Below are 16831 nucleotides of genomic sequence, written 5' to 3'. Positions count from 1 at the left end.
AAAAAATCTAAATATTATAGTTTTTATAATCATTATAGTTTTTATTAATATAGTTATTAAATTTATAATAAAAAATTTTATAATAATAATAATAATAATAATAATAATAATAATAATAATAATAATAATAATAATAATAATAATAATAATAATAATAATAATAATAATAATAATAATAGTAATAATAATAATAAATAATAATAAAATTTTAAAAAGTATATGATAATAGTTTTTTTTTTTTTTTTATTCATCTTATTTTTAGCTTTTTTTATTTATTTTTTTTTTTATATTTTTATATTTTTTATTTTTTTTTATTTATTCATCTTATTTTATTTTATTATTTCTTTTTTTACAAATATAATCATTCAACAACACAAATGGAATTTGAACATAATTATAAAATAACATATTTATAAATCACATTTTCAAATCATTTTTAAAAATAATTTCATACCATTCATTTGAGTGGGGAAAATGTTTTTTTTTCTTTTTAAAAGATTAGAAACTTTAAAATACAATTCCATTAAAATAAGAAAAAAAAAAAAGAAAAAAAAATAGCTTCCACGTTTGGATAAAAAGCTTACATATAAAATTTCAAATTTACCCTATATTTATATTTACACACACACGCACTCACACACACCCACATACTATATACCACTCATCATTGAAAAAAAAAAAAAAAAAAAAAAATTATCTTTGTTTTCTATTAGATACAAAGTCAGAATTCAATTTATTTTTTAATCCCTTTTACACATAAAAAATTCATTATTACAAACCCATAATTTTTTTAAACCACCTATATTTGTCAATAGATTGTAAAAAACATGTTTGTCATGACGAATAAAGCATAGTTTTGTGTTTGTGTGTTACCATATGAATGTATGGCTCGTTTTTTTTATGTTTTTTTTTTTTTTTTGTCTTTATCTATTGTATCGGAAATACAGAAAAACATAATTTTGTAATTGTTTTGCGTGATTTTTTCAATTAGTTTATTTATTATTTTCCATTTCTTAATGATATTCAATTTTTTTTTTTTTTTTTTTTTTTTTTTTTTTTTTTTTCTCTTCTTCACTCACAATTATATTGCTTTATAGTTTATCGTCATCTTTTTTGCACTTTAAAAAAAAAAAAAATAATAAAATATTTTAATTCACAGTTTCATTGTTTTTCACATGTAATTATTCGAAGACTTCTATCATAATTGTGGGTGGTTTTTTTTTTTTTTTTTTTCTTTTTTTTTTTTTTTTTTTTTTTTCTATTAACATTCAATAATTATTTATTTTTTTTTTTTTATAATTTTTTTTATTTATTTTGTTTAGTGTATTTTAAAAAATATCAATAACGTTTAAAAATTTATTACTATCAAAAATACCTAATTTGGAAAAATTAAACTTTGTTTGGTAGTTTAAAATCACATAATTGTATTTTTTTTTTTTTTTTTTTTTTTTTCTTTTAAAATTTTTCTTTTTAACCTATTATTATTTTTTCTGTTTTCATTCATTTATTTTTTTTTTCTTTAAAAAAAAAAAAAAAGATTCTCTTACTAACATTTATTTTTATTTTTATATTAGAAAAAAAAAAAAAAAAATTTTATAATTTTATATTTTTAATTTTTATTCTTTTTTTTATTTTTTTATTCTTTTTTTTTTTTTTTTTTTTTTGGTATAGAAATAATTTAAAAAGAGAGAGAGAAAAAAAAAAAACAACAATAATAATAATAATAATAATAATAATAATAATAATAATAATAATAATAATAATAATAATAAATAACTATTAAACAATCATCGGTCTTGTACAAAGTAAGTTCAAATTTTTTTTTCAATTTTTATTTTTTTTTTATTTTTATTTTCCAAAACCATCACTTTTTAAAGTAAAAATTTTTATTTTTTTTATTTTTTTTTTTTTTTTTTTCAAATATCGTCTTACATTCATTGTAGTTCAAACAATAAAAAATAAAAAAAAACCAGTACTAATTATTAAATTAATTATTTATTTATTTTTTTATTTTTTTTTTAAAATTTAGGTTAATAAATTTTTTTTTATTTTTTTTTTTTTGTTTTCAAAACATATTATCATATAAATTGAACCTCAATAATTATAAAAAAAAAAAAAAAACAAAAAAAATTTAAAATTAAATTTAATAATATAAATATAAATAATAGTTAAAAAGGTTATAAAAATAATATAAATTTAAAAAGAAAATAATTTAAATTTAAAAATATCATTGACCCAATTCGAATTAAATAACATCATCATTACAACCAATTAAAAAAAAAATAAAAAAACCACAAAATATAAATCGCCACACAATGAATATTGTATCGAATCAAATTTATAACAACAATAATAACAGTAACAACAATAACAATAGCAGCAATACTAATATGAACTATAATACTATGAATGCGCAAAATACTTTGAATATATCCGATCCAAATAGTAGTAACAACAACCTCAACAATAATATCAACAACAATAACAACAATAATAATAATTTTAATGGTCTAAATTTTTCATCGTCAATGTTACCACAATATATAATACCAAATACTTCACAATTACAAAATAATAGTAACTCTATGTTTCCACAAAGTCAAAGTATAAGTACAACCCCTAATGTAATAGGATTAAAACCAAACAACAACAATATAAATAATAGCAATATTAATTATAGTGGCAACAGTAATAACACAAATAACAACAACAACAATGAGGCCTTTGAACAAAACCCATCTTCAACTGCAACATCCTTTGAAAATAGTGATAATATACTACAAAACAGTGGTGATATTTTAATGTATCCTGAAAATAAAGAACTAAATTCAAGTAGTCTCTTGGAAAATGTTTGTATTTAAATGTTATTTTTGATTTTTTTTTTTAAAAAAAAAAAAAAAAAAAAAAAAAAAAAAAATTATTTCTAACACAAAAAAATATCTATTTTTTTAAATAGGACTCTTCAAATTTTAATTCAAACTCTATGGAAAATTCCCAATTGACAAACCAAGAATTAATGTTTGGTATGATGAATAATAACTTTGGCCAAATTAATAACTTTTCTCAACTTCAAAATACAAATAATGGTCTATTTTTACAAAATAATAACAACCTTTTATTTAATGGTCAACTTTTAAATAATGGGAACAATATTAATAATAATAATAATATTAATAACAATAATATTAACAATAATAATAATAATGGCAATAGCAATAGCAATAATAATGTTATAAATAACAATAACAACAACAACAGCAACAACAACAACAACAATAACAACAACAATAACAACAACAACAATAATAACAACAATAATAATAATAATAATAACAGCACCAATAATAATAATACAGATAATTCAATTGAAGTGTTTAATTCAAATAATGGTATTCAATCTTCATCTTCTTCACCAAGTAATTCACCACCATTAGGATCAGATCAATTAGATGATGATATGGACGAAAGTGGACCATTTGATGGCAGTAGAAGAAGAAAGTCTACAACAACAATGGACTCTTCAATGAAAAAACGTCATAGAAGAACTGCATCAGAGATTGAAAGAGGTTTCAAATGTTATTTGCCATCCTGTAATAAATCATATGGAACAGAGGGTGCATTGAAAATGCACATTAAATTAAAACACCCTGGAGCAAAGATTCCAGCTTCATATTTATCTTCTCCAACTCTTATTGGTGGCCCATTCTACTCCACCCAAAGAATTATAACACCATTCATATCACCACAAATATTAAATTTAAATGGTAGTTCCAATAATAGTAATAATAGTATTGGCAATGTCGGTGGAGGTAATGATCAACCTCAAATGGTCTTTAATCCTCAAACCAATTCATTTGTCCCATTTCAACATCCAAGTCAAAATATGGTGGGTTCTCCTCATCAAATAATTTATTCAAAATCACCAAGATCTATTTTACCAAATAGTGGTGATCAACAACAACAACAACCACAACCACAACAACATCAACAACAACCACAAACAAATTCAAGTTCAAATACAAATACAAATACAAACCCAAATACAAATACAAACACAAACCCAAATACAAATACAAATACAAATACAAATACAAACCCAAATTCAAATACAAATTCAAATACAAATTCAAATACAAATACAACTATAAATGCAAATACCCCGCCATCAAATTTACCATCAACCCATTCTCCTGCCATTGAATCATCAAATAAAGATAACAAAACAAATACTTCTATTAATAATAATAACAATAATAGTAATAATAATAATAGTAATGCAAATAGTAATAACCAAAATAATAGTAGTAACAATATATCTCCACAAGTTTATAAATTTTCCGATTTACCATCAATCTCAATGAAAATTGGAAATTGGGAAAAGATTTCAAGTTTTTGTGGTGATTTAGTTGCTCGTTTCTCTTACACTGAGAGAAAATTTATGTGGGAAATTTTTAATAATGGAAAATCTTTAACAAAGATGGAAATGTTTTTCGATGATGTGACATCAGTTGATATCAATCTATTAGATGGTGATAAAGTAGAAATGACTTTACATTTAAAGAAATGTCCAACTTTTTATGAAGCAATATTCATTGAAAATATTCCCAGCATGGTTTACCAGTCTTGTGGTGATTTTACAGGTGGTGAAGCCACTAAATCAAATAAACACACCTTATGTTTTATTAAAAATGCTTTGGCAAATCCACTTGAAGCTTTAAGCTCTACCGACCCAAGATTTAAACAATGGATTGAAAAATCAAATATATTTTCAAAAAATAATAATGAAAATAATAATAATAATAATAATAACAATAATAACAACAATAATAATAATATTATTAATGGAAATAATAATAATAGTAATAATGGAAGCAACAACAATAACAACAATAATGGAAATGGTAATAATAATAATAATAATAATATTAATATTAATAATAATGGAAATAATAATAATAGTAATAGTATAAGTATAAATGGTCAAAATAATTTAAATACAAATAATTTCTTTCATCAACAACAACTATTAACCCAGCAATTATTAATTCATCAACAACAACAACAACATCCTCAACAACATTTATTAACTCAACAAATTCAGCAACAAATCCAACAACAACAATTTTTACAAATGCAACAAAATTTTCCAATCCAACAAAATCCTAATTCATTCAATCAATCCCAAGGTCCTATTCAACATTTTCTTAACTTACAACAACAATATAATAATATGAATTCCACCAATGATCACGAAAATAAGGGTGGAGTTGAAGATTCTATCAAATCAAACTCTGATGACAAAACTTTAAAGAATAACAACAACAACAACAACAACAACAACAACAACAACAACAACAACAACAACAACAACAACAATAGTACCAATACTAATTGTAGTAGTAATGTAAATAGCAATAATTTAGAAAACAATATTAGTAATAGTAGTACCAACACAAGCAGTAATAATCTTGGTGGGCTTGTTTCATATGATGTTAAACAACTTTCAAATAGTAGTAGTTTTGAAGGTTTAGAAGGTTTAGACGGTTTAGATAATATTGATTCTCTTGAAAATAATAATTCTCCTTCAACAAATAATAATAATTATAATAATAATAACAACAACAATAACAACAATAACAATAACAATAACAATAACAACAATAATAATAGTAATAATAATAATAATAATAATAAAATAATTTCAAATAATGATTCAACACAACAAACTCCAATTTCCTCTTCATTACCTAACCCATTATTTCCTAATGATCTAAACAAATGCTTTGGAGACTTCACAATTTATAGTCCATTAATGCTGTCATCTTCAAATAATTGTATGGTGTCCAATCAATTGAATTTAAATATTGACTCAGCACAACAACAACAACAACAACAACAACAACAACAACAACAACAACAACAACAACAACAACAACAACAACAACAACAACAACAACAACAACAACAACAACAACAACAACAACAACAACAACAACAACAACAACAACAACAACAACAACAACAACAACAACAACAACGTCCACAATCACAACAAGTATTTTTAAACTCAACAATGCCATCCTCAAATTAATTTTAGAAGAAAAAAAAAATTTCAAAATAGTTCCTCTCCTAGATCCAAGAAAAAAAAAAAAGAAAAAAAAAAAAAACAACTTTTGCATGATAATCAATTTATTATTTAAGATTTTTATTACTATTATTGTTTTTTTTTGTTGTCAATACTACAATAGTTATATAAATATGTAAAAGAAAAAAAAAAAAATAGTTGACATTTATATATCCTAGAATTCTATATAAATAACAAAACAATTTTAATAAATAATTAAAAATTAATGTACATAGAAAAAAAAAAAAAAAAAAAAAAAAAAAAAAAAAAAAAAAAAAACAATTTTAAATTTAATAAATAATTTTTTATTGTTTATATTTTTTTTATTCTTATTTATTTTTTTTTTTTTTTTTTTATTAGTTCGATTTGTTTTTAACTTAATTTTGAAATGTATTTTTTAATTGTATAAAGATAAACCTATTTATTATAGAATAACAAATGAAGAGTTTACATGTATTTTATTATTATTAGATTTTTTTTTATCCCCCACAAATTTAACCACACTGTTTTATTAATTTTATTTTTAAAACGCCCCTTTTTTAGAAAACTTATAAAAAAATAAAAAGACATGGTATTGGTGGACCATATATCCATATATGTCTTTTAAAAAACTATAAATTAATTATCATTTAGTCTGTCACACTTTTTTTTTTTTTTTTTTTTTTTTTTTTTCTATTTTAAATAACTATTTTATTTATTCTTTAAATATTTTTGATCCCCCAATCCATATATGAGGTTGTTTAATATCAATGAGTCGAACTAAGTATTCATATTTTATCCTTCCTCCTGAATTGTATCTTTTTTCAAGGATTACTCCTCTGTACCACTTTTCATTTTGAAATATCCTTACTCTAGATTTAATATTAACTTTTTCAAATTCTAATCTTTTGACCCATGCTTTCTCTATCTCTCCATTATTAATTTGAATTCTCTTTGAATCGCTTCAAATAATTAATTAATTAATTATTTAAATGAAATGTTAATAAGTAATTGGTTCTTTTAGTATACGTAATAATAAATTAAATTAAATTTTGAAAATTATTTAATTTAATAAACAGTTGTAATTACCTTTGAATCAAGTAAGAATTTTTATTTTTATTATAAGAAATAACTGTACCAATGTTACAAGATTTATCTGCTAATATAAATTGAACCAATGAATCTTTTTCAATTATTTCTGTCTTTTCTTCTTCTTTTTCTTCTTTTTCTTCTTCTCCTCCCCCTCCTCCTCCTCCCACATCTTCATCCTCTTCATTTTCTTCATCCTCTTTATGTATTTCTTCATGTTTTCTTTTTTTATTTATTGTTTTTGGTGTTTTTGTTATAGTTTTTTTTGCAGTTTTATTTAAAGAGGTTGAAGTATTTGTTTTATTTGATGGTGTTTCATTAACTTGTAATTTTTTAATCTTTTCATTTTCTAAATTTTTTTTTTTTATTATGTTATTATTATTTATATTATTTATATTACTATCTATATTATTATTATTATCTATATTATTATTATTATCTATATTATTATTACTATTATTATTATCATTATTATTATTATTATTATCTATATTATTATTTTCATCTTTTAAATCCATCTCCTGTTCATCTGATGCAACTAATAAAGGTGTAAATAATTTTGAAAGTGGATGAGATTTTAATTTTTGTTTATCATTTTCTAGAGATTTTAAAAATTTAAAGATATTTATATTCTCAAATGATAATTTGTAGTTTAATTTAAATGTATATCTAACTTCAGAAGAATTACTACCAAATCTAATTCTATCATTATGTCTTAATTTGGTTTTAATTTCAATTCTAACACCATTTATAAATGTACCATTCAATGTATCTAAATCCTCTATAAAGTATTCTTTATAACCTCTTTTACTTATTTCCACTGTTATTTTTGAATGTTCTCTTGATGCACTCATTGATAAAAATTCTCTAAATTAAAATAATAAATTAGTATAAATGTATATGTTTTTTTAAATATACAATAATATGAATGTTTTTTAAATATTTACACATCTGATTTTTTACCTCTACCAAATGTTGTCGTTTTATCATATAGATATATGAATGGTTCATAATGTATAGGTAATAATGGTAAATAAGAATATACAAGAAATGCATCAAACTTTTGCATGGTTATTAAATTGTAATGAATTTATTTTTTTTTATAATTTGAAAAAAAAAAAAAAAAATTTAAAAAAAAAAATATTGAGACATTTTTTATTTTTTTTTTTTTTTTTTTTTTTTTCTTTAACAATTATTTATTTATAAATTTAATTTATACTAAAAAATAGAACACTCAAAACTACACAAAATGATATAAAATATAAAAAAAATGAATGTAATCATTATTGTTTTTGAATTTTTTTTTTTTTTTTCACTAAAATTTATTTTTAGAATTTATTTTTAGAATTTATTATCATTCATTTTTTGTAATTGTTTTTAATTTTGAGGAAAAACGAGAGGGATGATAAAAAAAAAAAAATGAAACCATCTCAAATTCTTACAAGAACTTTCTAAAAAAGCTCACTTCTAACAATTCTTTAAGAAATAAATTATTTAAACCAAAATATACTAGGTGACCATTTCATTTATTACCTCATTCAATATTCAGTTACCTCTAAAATGCCAATGTTAATTAAATTTAACTAAAATTTAAAAGAGATATGAATGCAAAACAATGGGCTATACCTATAAATCCTAATTGTTTTGAAGTTTATCATATAGTGCCTTGGAAAAATAGTTATGTGATAAAATTTTATATAATTTAATTTAGATTTATATTTTTAGAATAAATAATTTTTTTTTGTTTTATTTTTTTTAAGATTTTGAAACTTCGATATCTTTTAAAGTTATATTATTTTTAGATTTTTTATATGGATCATAATCATCTTCATCGTCTGATTCATTATTTTTTGAGAAAGCTGAATCAATATTTAAACTGTCAATACCGTTGTGTTTTTTAGTTGTTGTTGTTGTTGTTGCTGATGCAGTTGTAGAAGTTCCACCACTTCCAGTTGAAGAAGTTTCAATATTGAGAATATTATTTTTAATGTATGATACAAATCTATTATTAAAGAAAATTGATTCTTTCCATATATTATAAGCTCTATAATTTAAACCTTGTAATATGAAGCAGTAAACACCATAAATTCTAATACAAAATATAAAGAACCCAAGTGAACCAATTGAAGGTCCTTGAATTGTACATTCAGATGCATCATTTTCAAGTGTACATTGATAGAATGATTCAATTTGACCATAAACCACACCTTCTTGACCATTCATATAGAAATTAAATGCAAATAAGTAAATGAATGTTAAATAAATTAATGCAACATTTAAAATTGATTTAATTTCTAATTTTAATACACCACCTTTAGAATTTGCGCTTACAATTCTATGAATTTCAAACATTACCAATCCAATAAATATTGTACCAATTGTAATTGCAATACCTAAGGGTATCCAAAATAATGAATTTTGTAATTTTGTTGTATGTACCCAACAACTTTTTAATGAAAAAATAAATAAATTTAAAAATTAATAATTATTTTATAATTTTTTTTTTTTTTGAATATTTATATATACATACTGCATATTTCCTCTAATCATTCTATAATTTTTAGTTGCTAATGGTATAATACTAAATACTAATGAAACTATAATAATGAATGGTATATAATATTTTTTTAAATCTAATTTTTTAGTCATAAATTTAATTTTATACCATAATTCAAAAGACATTACAACCCAAAATAAAATTGCAGCAATTGAAAATAATTGGAAAATGAAACCTGTTGCAGAGCATAATGGATCTTGCCAAACTGAAATACGAGCGCCACCATCTTTAATTAATGCTCTTGGACCACCTGCAAATAGAATGATAACACCAGATAATGACATCATAAAAACTGAGCCATTAAAAAGAGAATTCATCCTATCGAATCTATTAATTTTTTTATTTAAAATATTGAATGTAAATAATAGGAATAATGTCCCAACACATGATAATACCGATAATGAATTTGATAGATCATATAATCTATCCCATTGTTTTGGTGTATATAACGGTACTGGATTTGGTACTACACAATTTGAATTACCTGAAACAAACATGTATCCTCTATCTTCATCTGCTGAATGATCAGTAGAATTAATATAAATCAATGGAAATGGACAATAATTAGTAACTGGGATTTCAATACTATCATTTGATAATGGTGAATAACATTGTAATTCATAATTACTATCACCATTAACTAATGATAAATCATAGATTGAATAATTCAATGGACATAATGGTAAATTATTAATTGGTTCATTTTGACTACAATTAAATAAACTTTCAATATTACATAATTTAGTTACATCATTACATGTTTTACGACAAATTCTTTTTGGTATTGAAACTGTTTTTAAAGTTGAATTATCTGTAAAACTTTCACATTCTTTTAAATACTTTTTTTAAATTTAAAATTAGTTAATTATTTTTTTTTTTTTTATTTTTTTTTTTTTTTAAAATTATTAAAATAATATTTTAATTTTAATATTTACCATTGAACATAATGTTTGATATGTAAGTGACGAATCTTTACATTTTTCACTTCCAACAGCTAAAAGTAATCCAAAATAATTATCCAATGTTTTCATTGAATCTTTTTGTGTTGAATTGGCCGAAACATAGATAGAATCTAATTTATATTTTTTTAAAATTAATTAATTTATTTTTTTTTTTTTTTTAAACATTTTTTTTTTTTAAACAATTTTTTTTTTTTTACAACAATTTTTTTTTTATATTTATATTAATATTAAAGAAATGATAACATACTTATATTTGGTAAAAATGTTGAACATTTAGTAATTTGACTATCTCCAATATAAGGTTCGCATTTTCCTGTTTGATCAATTGGATATTCTTCTTGACAATTAATTAAATAAAAATTTATAAAAATTAAAATTAAAAAAAAATAGTACTTTGATTTATTTGTAATCATTGTTAATTTAATTATTTTATTTTGTTTAAATTTTTTTTTTATATTTTTTTTTAGTTGACTTTTACTCAATAATTTTAAAACTATAGTAAAAAAAATAATTAACTAGAGTGACGAAATCAAAAAAAAATAAAAAAAAAAAAAAAAAATCTAAAACTTGGTCTTAAAAGAATTTTTATTCGAAACTCCCCAACCAAAATAAAAAAATAAAAAAATATTAAAAAAATAAAAAAATATTAAAAAATAAAAAAATATTAAAAAAAAACATTTTAAAAATATCTTTTTCAATTTTTCAAGTAATCTAATTGTTTTGAAAAATATTTTAAAATAAAAAAATAAAATATTTTCGTCACTTTTTTTTTTTTTTTGAAACGATTGATTTCATTTTTTGCCGATGGTGATCGAGGAAAAAAAAAAAAAATAAAAAAAAAAATAAAAAATATCTAAAAATAAGTAAATATCTTTTTTTATAATTAATTATTTGATTTAAATTTATTTATATATTTTTTTTTATTTTTTTTTTATTTTTTTTTTTTATTCTGATTGACCTTCATAAATTGGGAAAGTTTTTAAAATATCAGACCAACTAACAGTTAAATCACAAAGTTTTCTAAGAGTTGATGCTAATTCAGAGATTGGAATACGAACTTGTTTAGTGGTATCACGTTCACGAAGAGTGACAGTGTTATCTTCAACAGTTTGGAAATCGATGGTGACACCAAATGGAACACCAATTTCATCGGTACGAGCGTATTTTCTACCAATGGCATTACCAGTGTCATCAACTTTAGTTGAGATGTTTGCTTCTTTGAGTGCCTTTGAAATGGTTTGAACAAATGGAGCGATACGATCGGAAGAGGTTAAAGGAAGGATAGAGGCTTTAACTGGAGCGATGATAGCTGGTAAAGAGAGTACACCTCTTTGTTCATCATTTTCTCTGGTGTAATAGTTTTGTTCGAGAATTGAGTAAATGATACGACCCAAACCAAATGATGGTTCAATGACATGTGGGAAGAAGGTATGACCATTCTTCTTTTCTTGAGCTTTACTAATGGTGACCATATCGGCGGTGATATCGTAGGTATTACCATCCAACACTAAATTGTATGAGCCATCCTTGGTGATTGTTTCTTGGATTTCCAATGCTTTGGCGAGATCATCTTTGAGTTCGGTCAAGTATTTCTTAATTGGTGAAACGGCAGCTCTATGTTTCTTTGAGATTGCACCTGGATTAACGACAACCTTTGCAATGTCAACAAATTGTGGTTCTTTGAATTCCTCGTAGGCAGAGAGATTTGATTTGGATTCAGTGGCATGAACTTTAAGATCATAACATGAACGATCGGCATGACCTACACATTCAACCCAACCATAGGAAGAGAGGATTTCAGCATCCCAACAATCTTGAGCATAATGAGCCATTTCATTCTTTTGATGTTGTCTGAAACGAAGACCAGCTGGTTTGATACCAACGGTGTGAAGGAATTGTTGAGTACGAGCCATAAAGTAAGCGAGTGTCTCATTGTCAATGAGTTTCTTTTCGACGGCTTCACCAAAGGTGCAAACTTGGATTTCACTAGTTTTATCTTGAGAATCTGATGAAAGGAGATTAGCTTCAACATCTTTGATCTCATTGAATTTTGGGTGAGTTTTATTGTTTGGATTGACGAAATGCTCAATCTCGGCCATTGTAAACTCTCTTACACGAAGTAAACCAGCACGTGGTGCAATTTCATTTCTAAAGGCATTACCAATTTGTGCGGCGGCAAATGGTAACTTTTTACCATTATACTCATAGAGTTTACCGAAATTGGTGAAAATACCTTGTGCTGTCTCTGGACGAAGGTAACCAGTTGATAAACCTGATGGTCCAATTTGAGTTTGGAACATTAAATTGAATGGATATGGTTCTGTTAATGCATTACCAGTCTCTGGTGCTTTAACATTATATTTGATCAATGATTCTTTCAATTGTTCTTGATTGTAATCACCTGCTTTAGCCAATACAAAATTTAATTCTTCAATTTGTTCTTTACTCATTTTACTTGTATCCTTTAATAATGTTTGAATATGTGCTTCTAAAATATGATCTGCTCTAAAAAATGCTTTTGTGACTTCATCTTTAACCATAAAATCTGCAAATTTTGCAACATGTCCTGATGCTCTAAAATTTTAAATAAATAAAAAAAAAAAAAAAAAAAAAAAAAAAAAAAAATTTATTAAAATTTATTTATTAATATTAATTTATTTATTTAATATAATACAAACTTTAAAACTTGTTCTGGTGTTACAGAAACACAATCAACTTCGGACATATCTTCATTTAAAACGAAATGTTGTCTCCAAAGGTTGATAAGGTTTGCTTTGACGGCACAACCTGGTGGACCATAATCGTAAAGACCAGCTTGACCACCATAGATTGAAAAAGATTGAGTAATGAAGAATCTTCTCTTCATGAGATCTTCTAAACCTGCACGGATTTTTTCTTTATTGTCAATGCTCATTTTATTGTCACTATTATTAAATAATATATTACTCTTTAAATTTAAACTTGTTGTTGTAGTGGTGGTTGTATAATAATTATTGATATTTTTGAATGTTAATGATTTATTAATACTCTTAAATGATGGTGATGATAATGATGATTTATTTATTAAACTTTTTAATAAAATCATCAATGTGTGGGTGGGGTCGGTGGTAGTTTAAAAAAAAGAGAAATCAAAAAATAAAAGTGAAAAAAAAAAAAAAAAAAAAAAAAGTAAAAAAAATAAAAAATAAAAATTTAAAAATAAAAATAAAAAAATTTGGCGTTAATTTTTTTATGTGTATTTTCCTGAAATTAAAAAAAGAATTCCTAAATGATATTTTTATTAAAAATAATTATCTTTTTTTATACATATAAAAAAAATAAAGAAATAAAATTAATTTCTAGACACCTTTCCCTCGTTACCAAAAATTTTATTATTTTTTTTTTTTTTTTTTTTTTTTTAATGAAAAATAAAAAAAAAAAAAAAATAATAATTTTTTTTTACTTTATTATTTATTATTTATTATTGTGTTTCTTTGTAAATTGTTTTATAAAAATGATCTATAGAATTATAAAGTGGAGTATTATTTTCAGATCTATCAAAATTATATAAATGATAATAGTCAATATCTTGTGAATTCAATGGTAATGTAACATCTAGTGATAAACGAATATGAGAAACTGTAACACCTGGTGTAATTGCAACTCCAGGTGGTGGTGATTTTTTTAAATATTTTTTTAATTCCTCAACTTCACTCTTTGTATAAATATTTCTTTCTATCCATAAATTTAAAATCTGTTTTTTTTTTTTTTTTTTTTTTTTAAAAAATTAAAAATTAATAATTCAAATAATAATAATATATATTATATATTAATGATAGGATATATTTACATTATTAACTTGATCTCTCATTGGTTGATTTATTATATAATATGTGTTTGATAAAATCATTGGTAAATTTTGATAAAAAGGTTGTATAAAATATTCTGGTCTTCCTTCTATCCTATTAAATTGACTAAAAAAAATTTATTAATATATTGAACAATTAAATTATTGGTATTTCCTAAAAAAAAAAAAAAGTTAAATTGTTAATAAATAAAAAAATGATTAAAAATCAAAACATACCTAAAATGTAAAATATCGCTAATTAAAAATAAAATGAATAGTTTTTGATCTGGACTAATCTCTGTTACTTTTTTCGTTATAAAATTAACAAATACAACAGAGTTGAAGCAATTATTCATTATCCATTCTTTTGTATTCTTTATATAATCTTGAGATGAATCAATTCTATCTAACATATCATTTAATTGATTCATTATAAAATCTTGTTGGTTATATTGATTATTATTATTATTATTATTATTATTATTATTATTATTAAAATTATTATTATTGTTATTAAAATTATTATTATTATTATTATTATTATTATTATTATTATTATTATTATTATTATTATTAAAATTATTAAAATTATTGTAATTGTTGTAATTATTATCACTATTATTATTATTATTATTATTGTTATTGTTATTGTTGTTACTGTTATTGTCATATTGATTATATTGATTGTTGTTATTATTATTATATTGATTATCATTATTGTTGAATTGGTTGTTCATGTTATTATCATATCCATTATATTGAGAATTATCATCAAAATTATTGTTGTTGTTTCTGCCGCCATTGAAATTATTATTACTATTGTATTGATCCATTATTCTTGAAATTATATTAAAAAAAAGTAAATAAACACACACAATCAGGTTACAATTAAAAAAGAAATGAAAAATTAAAAAAAAAAAAAAAAAAAAAAAAAAAAATAAAAATTTTTGACCAAAAAAAAAAAAAATCAAAAAATAAATTTTAGACCCAAAATAAAAATAAAAATAGACAATGATAAAAATAAAAATAAACTTATTTTTGTTTAAAATAAATATATAATCGTTTATGTATTTTTTTGTTTTTTTTTATTATTATTATTATTATTATTATTATTTTTTGTTTTATATTATATGTTATATTATATTTTACATCCAAAAACACTTATGATACAATGCATTGACTTATTCTCCCATCTATATGAACAACTACCATCGTTTGCAGAGTCCCAAAGACATGAACTTGCTGTATGAAATCCTGCTCCTGTTTTTTGAAAAATTAAACAATTTACTAAATATTATCAATCCATTCAAAATATATATTATTATTATTATTATTATTATTATTATTATTATTATTATTATTATTATTATTATTATTATTATTATTATTATTATTATTATTATTATTATTATTATTATTATTATTATTATTACATTATTATTATTATAAATTTTTGAGAAAAAAAAGTTAGAGTCAATGATTTATTATATTATATAATGAATGAATATTTTTCTGAAAATCTATGTACCTATATATTTATAAGATTTGTTATTTAATTCTGATATTTTCTTTAATGAGTGATCAATGATACTTTGTGTCCATTGTGGTACCTGTTTATGTTGATAAACTGTATTTTGAAGTGATATTTCAACTGCCTATAAATATATCTATATTAATATAATATTCTTTATAATGTGTATGGTAATAATGATAATAATAATAATAATAATAATAATAATAATAATAATAATAATAATAATAATAATAATAATAATAATAATAATAATATTGTCAATGTTGTTTATTTACCTCTTTTATTATTGTTAAGATTTCTTCAACTACAAAAGGTTGATCCTAATTTTAGATATTTTAATTAAAATTTTTTTTTTTTTTTTTTTTTAGTTATATTAATATCTATTTTATTTTGTTTTTTTTTTTTATTATTTTTTTTATTTTTTGATTGATTTGTGTATTTTAAGAAATTCATAAAAAAAAAAAAAAAACCTTACAATTTCTGTTGACATTTTAAGTTCAATATATATATATTTAATTAATTAAATTCTAAAATTGGTAATGGAACAAAGGGGGAAAAGGTACTTGAAAAAAAAAAAAAAAATGAAAAATAATTATAACAAAAATAATACAAAAAAAAAAAATTATAAAAAATTATAAAAAAAAAAAACAATTTGAGTTCAATTTTGAAAAAAAAAAAAAAATAAAAAAAAAATAATAAAAAAAATTTAAAAATTTTTCATTTTTTTTTTTTTTTTTTTTTTTTTTTTTTTTTCCAAAAG

General features: G+C 21.4%; 7 protein-coding genes across 7 annotated transcripts; 2 read left to right on the top strand and 5 right to left on the bottom strand.

Moving 5' to 3' along the window:
* Nucleotides 1-20: 20 nt before the first annotated feature.
* Nucleotides 21-405, top strand: DDB_G0284593 (hypothetical protein; the record flags this gene model as incomplete). The annotated part of the gene is made up of 3 exons (XM_633413.1): nt 21-37; nt 180-215; nt 263-405. Coding segments are annotated over 3 exons (196 nt in total), but the record flags the coding sequence as incomplete, so codon positions are not given.
* Nucleotides 406-2315: 1910 nt separating this feature from the next.
* DDB_G0284591 (hypothetical protein) lies at nt 2316-6091 on the top strand (the record flags this gene model as incomplete). The annotated part of the gene is made up of 2 exons (XM_633412.1): nt 2316-2849; nt 2957-6091. The coding sequence occupies 2 exons, from the start codon at nt 2316-2318 to the stop codon at nt 6089-6091; spliced, it is 3669 nt and encodes a 1222-aa protein (XP_638504.1).
* Nucleotides 6092-6818: 727 nt separating this feature from the next.
* Nucleotides 6819-8261, bottom strand: DDB_G0284587 (hypothetical protein; the record flags this gene model as incomplete). Its single annotated transcript, XM_633411.1, has 3 exons — nt 6819-7065; nt 7193-8059; nt 8140-8261. The coding sequence occupies 3 exons, from the start codon at nt 8259-8261 to the stop codon at nt 6819-6821; spliced, it is 1236 nt and encodes a 411-aa protein (XP_638503.1).
* Nucleotides 8262-8947: 686 nt separating this feature from the next.
* Nucleotides 8948-11124, bottom strand: fslL (G-protein-coupled receptor family protein; the record flags this gene model as incomplete). Its single annotated transcript, XM_633410.1, has 4 exons — nt 8948-9638; nt 9723-10588; nt 10685-10821; nt 10959-11124. 4 exons carry the CDS (start codon nt 11122-11124, stop codon nt 8948-8950), a joined length of 1860 nt encoding a protein of 619 aa, XP_638502.1.
* A 531-nt stretch (nt 11125-11655) lies between these two features.
* glyS (glycyl-tRNA synthetase) lies at nt 11656-13796 on the bottom strand (the record flags this gene model as incomplete). Its single annotated transcript, XM_633409.1, has 2 exons — nt 11656-13285; nt 13390-13796. 2 exons carry the CDS (start codon nt 13794-13796, stop codon nt 11656-11658), a joined length of 2037 nt encoding a protein of 678 aa, XP_638501.1.
* A 375-nt stretch (nt 13797-14171) lies between these two features.
* Nucleotides 14172-15370, bottom strand: DDB_G0284581 (hypothetical protein; the record flags this gene model as incomplete). The annotated part of the gene is made up of 3 exons (XM_633408.1): nt 14172-14444; nt 14541-14664; nt 14775-15370. The coding sequence occupies 3 exons, from the start codon at nt 15368-15370 to the stop codon at nt 14172-14174; spliced, it is 993 nt and encodes a 330-aa protein (XP_638500.1).
* A 305-nt stretch (nt 15371-15675) lies between these two features.
* On the bottom strand, nt 15676-16561 carry dlcA (cytoplasmic dynein light chain; the record flags this gene model as incomplete). Its single annotated transcript, XM_633407.2, has 4 exons — nt 15676-15824; nt 16066-16192; nt 16347-16391; nt 16547-16561. The coding sequence occupies 4 exons, from the start codon at nt 16559-16561 to the stop codon at nt 15676-15678; spliced, it is 336 nt and encodes a 111-aa protein (XP_638499.2).
* Between the last annotated feature and the right edge of the window lie 270 nt (nt 16562-16831).

Source organism: Dictyostelium discoideum (genome assembly GCF_000004695.1).
Source record: "Dictyostelium discoideum AX4 chromosome 4 chromosome, whole genome shotgun sequence".
In the NCBI taxonomy this organism is placed as follows: Eukaryota; Evosea; class Eumycetozoa; order Dictyosteliales; family Dictyosteliaceae; genus Dictyostelium; species Dictyostelium discoideum.
Note: the sequence above shows the minus strand (reverse complement) of the source record. Positions and strands in the feature narration are given on the sequence as shown.